Source organism: Aplysia californica, unplaced genomic scaffold (genome assembly GCF_000002075.1).
Source record: "Aplysia californica isolate F4 #8 unplaced genomic scaffold, AplCal3.0 scaffold00821, whole genome shotgun sequence".
NCBI classification, from domain to species: Eukaryota; Metazoa; Mollusca; class Gastropoda; order Aplysiida; family Aplysiidae; genus Aplysia; species Aplysia californica.
In genome coordinates, this window is record NW_004798091.1 from 18,088 (window position 1) to 20,683 (window position 2,596).

At 39.7% G+C, this 2,596-nt stretch overlaps 1 protein-coding gene across 1 annotated transcript in view; it reads left to right on the forward strand.

Annotated features, from left to right (window-relative positions):
• LOC101848151 overlaps nt 1-2,596 on the forward strand; it is a gene marked incomplete in the record, with an annotated part of 62,163 nt that overhangs the window by 7,011 nt on the left and 52,556 nt on the right. Inside the window, 1 exon segment of the mRNA XM_035972739.1 lies at nt 1,105-1,251. Within this exon segment, the coding sequence (XP_035828632.1) occupies nt 1,105-1,251 (147 nt within the window).

The window sequence follows — 2,596 nt, forward strand, 5'->3', positions numbered from 1 at the left end:
GTGTGTGTGTGTGTGTGTGTGTGTGTGTTTATATATATGGTCTTTGTGTCATTTTTTTTAACAAGGACATTATTATCTTTATGGATTCAGTCTGGGTATGCTAAAAGGTAGCCGGTATTTTAAGCCTTTTTGTAGGAAGTTCCAAGGACTACATCAAGTAATGTTCCAGAGACGTGCTCCACCGAATGGCCTCAACTCTGCAATCTCTATAAACATGACGCTAAGAACCATTAGCGCACCGTCGAACAACACCCATCACCGTCCATTTATTATAAATGTCAAGTGTGCACTGCGCAAGCACTCTGCCTTATGGGTTTTAGGTGAAGTTTTACTGAAGAGGACACACGAGTGACATGTCTCCTCACAACTCTTCTCCTTCACCTTCTTTTATTTAGGGCGAAAGCTTTTTGATCTGATAAGTCTACGACAACTAAAACCAATTAATTTATCAATTTGAAATGAATCTACCGACATTTATAATACATAAAATTCAAAGGAGAGATCAGCATACGCGGACAAGAGGAACAACGCTCCCGTTGAGAAACATGGCTGTTATTACGATTTAAAATTAATATTGCTATTTAAAAAATCATTACTGTTTTTGTAATTAGGCAGGGTTGATAGAATTATTATTATGTTTGCGAATGCGCTGAAAGTCAGACCTATATCCCCCCTGCCATTAAGTTATTATTATTATTATTATTATTATCATTTAATCATCATTAGGAGGCGGGCTAACCGAATTTTCGAAGTTTGCGGTCTTTCAAAGGTCTGTTTAGTATAATTTGCGGACTGCAGCATATTATCCCTTGAATGTTGTACCAGCAATATATTATGATCGCATTGTTTGCAAGCTTTTCTATACCCCTCTTTTCCCATGCCCACCTGCCAAAGAAACAAAACAACAAACAAACAAACATACTTACACATATCTAACCCCATACTACATCTCGCCTCACCACCTCCACGCCCCCCCCCCCCTTCCCCAATTCCACAATCCCAAAAATCTCACCACTACCAAAAACCCCATTCCCCCTCTTTGTCTTTAAACGTCACTATGTCTCTCGTCTGTTCTGTCGTTGTCATCTCCCTATCACGGCACAGTATACAAGTGTGGGTCGGGGCTGATGGCAGACAGCAACTCCAGGGTAGACGGTTCCAGTGTTGTCCGTGTCATGTGCAACGCCAGCGGCCTGTGGGAGATCATCGAAGGAGAGTCGAGCTCCCCCACGAAACAGTACAAATGTTCCCGTAAGAGAATTAACACTCATTATTGTGTGGCAAAGTGGGGATATCGGGCGCTTATAAAAAAAATAAGGAAATCGAAGGAACCTACCATTTTCCCCACCCGTTTGGCCATTTTTGTCTTCTTTTCTGTTTGTTTTGTATTGAGCTGAACACCCGTAATGTCCGTTTAACGACAAATTACTGCTTGGATTTTACTTTCACTTTTGATCCAAGGTAAAAACAAAAATTAATTAGCAGTGTCCAAGGACACTTCAGCAGAGGAAGTCACCTAACTTTGGTAGCCATTTTCTCAATAATTCTGCCTCTGACACTAGGCGACACCCACCTCCGTCAGTCGCAAATATACCAACTTCTTTACAAGATAGAAGGTTATTGCTATCACCAGATGCAAAAACAGGATCAAGATGATACCAATAATTTTATAATATGTCCAAAAAATGACGAGCGCACGATTCCACTCTGTCATGACACATTTGAATTTACTATCATGTCACTGTTCTTTCAGGCTTTCGTCAAATTTGGACTGGTCAAGTAATTGATTTTATCTTAAAGTGTGTTTTTTCTTCTTACTATCAATGAAAAATGACAATTTTTCATGAGACGAAGTCATAACGGGATAAGGTACAGCAAACTGATTGTCAACCTCTTTAAAAAAAATAAATAATTAAAACCCACACTCACGCACGCACACACACACACATACACACTCACAAAGACACACACACACATATGTGATGCAGCGTGGTGGAATCAGGCTCTCGTCAATTTTCAGGCACGTAGAGTTATTGGTATCATCTTAAAGCGTGTTCACTTGTCTTTATTTGGATGCAAAAAAATGTCCATTTATCTTGAATACAAGTGGAGATATTTGCGAATGAAGGAGGTGGGGGTTACCTGTTTTCAGAGGAAAAATTAGTGAGAAAATGCCCGCCAAAGATTGGTTATTTCCTAAGCTTAAGAGTCCGTTGTAACTGTAAATTTGTATTTTTTGTGCCTTTAATCAATGTTTTTCAGAACAATCCACACAGAAAATGGTTCTTTAAAGGGCATGAAAGGTGTTGGGCCATAAAACAAAAAATTTATGAAAATTCACAAACCTGCAGAAAAATGTAGGCTTCTTCAATTTGATTATTTTGACAAGAGCCTGATTCCACCACGCTGCCTCACATATACACATACACACTCACACAGACACTCACACACACTCACATACACACTCACACAGACACTCACACACACACATACACACTCACACACACACACACTCACACACACACACACATACACACACACACACTCACATACACACTCATACACACACATACACACACACATACACAAACATACA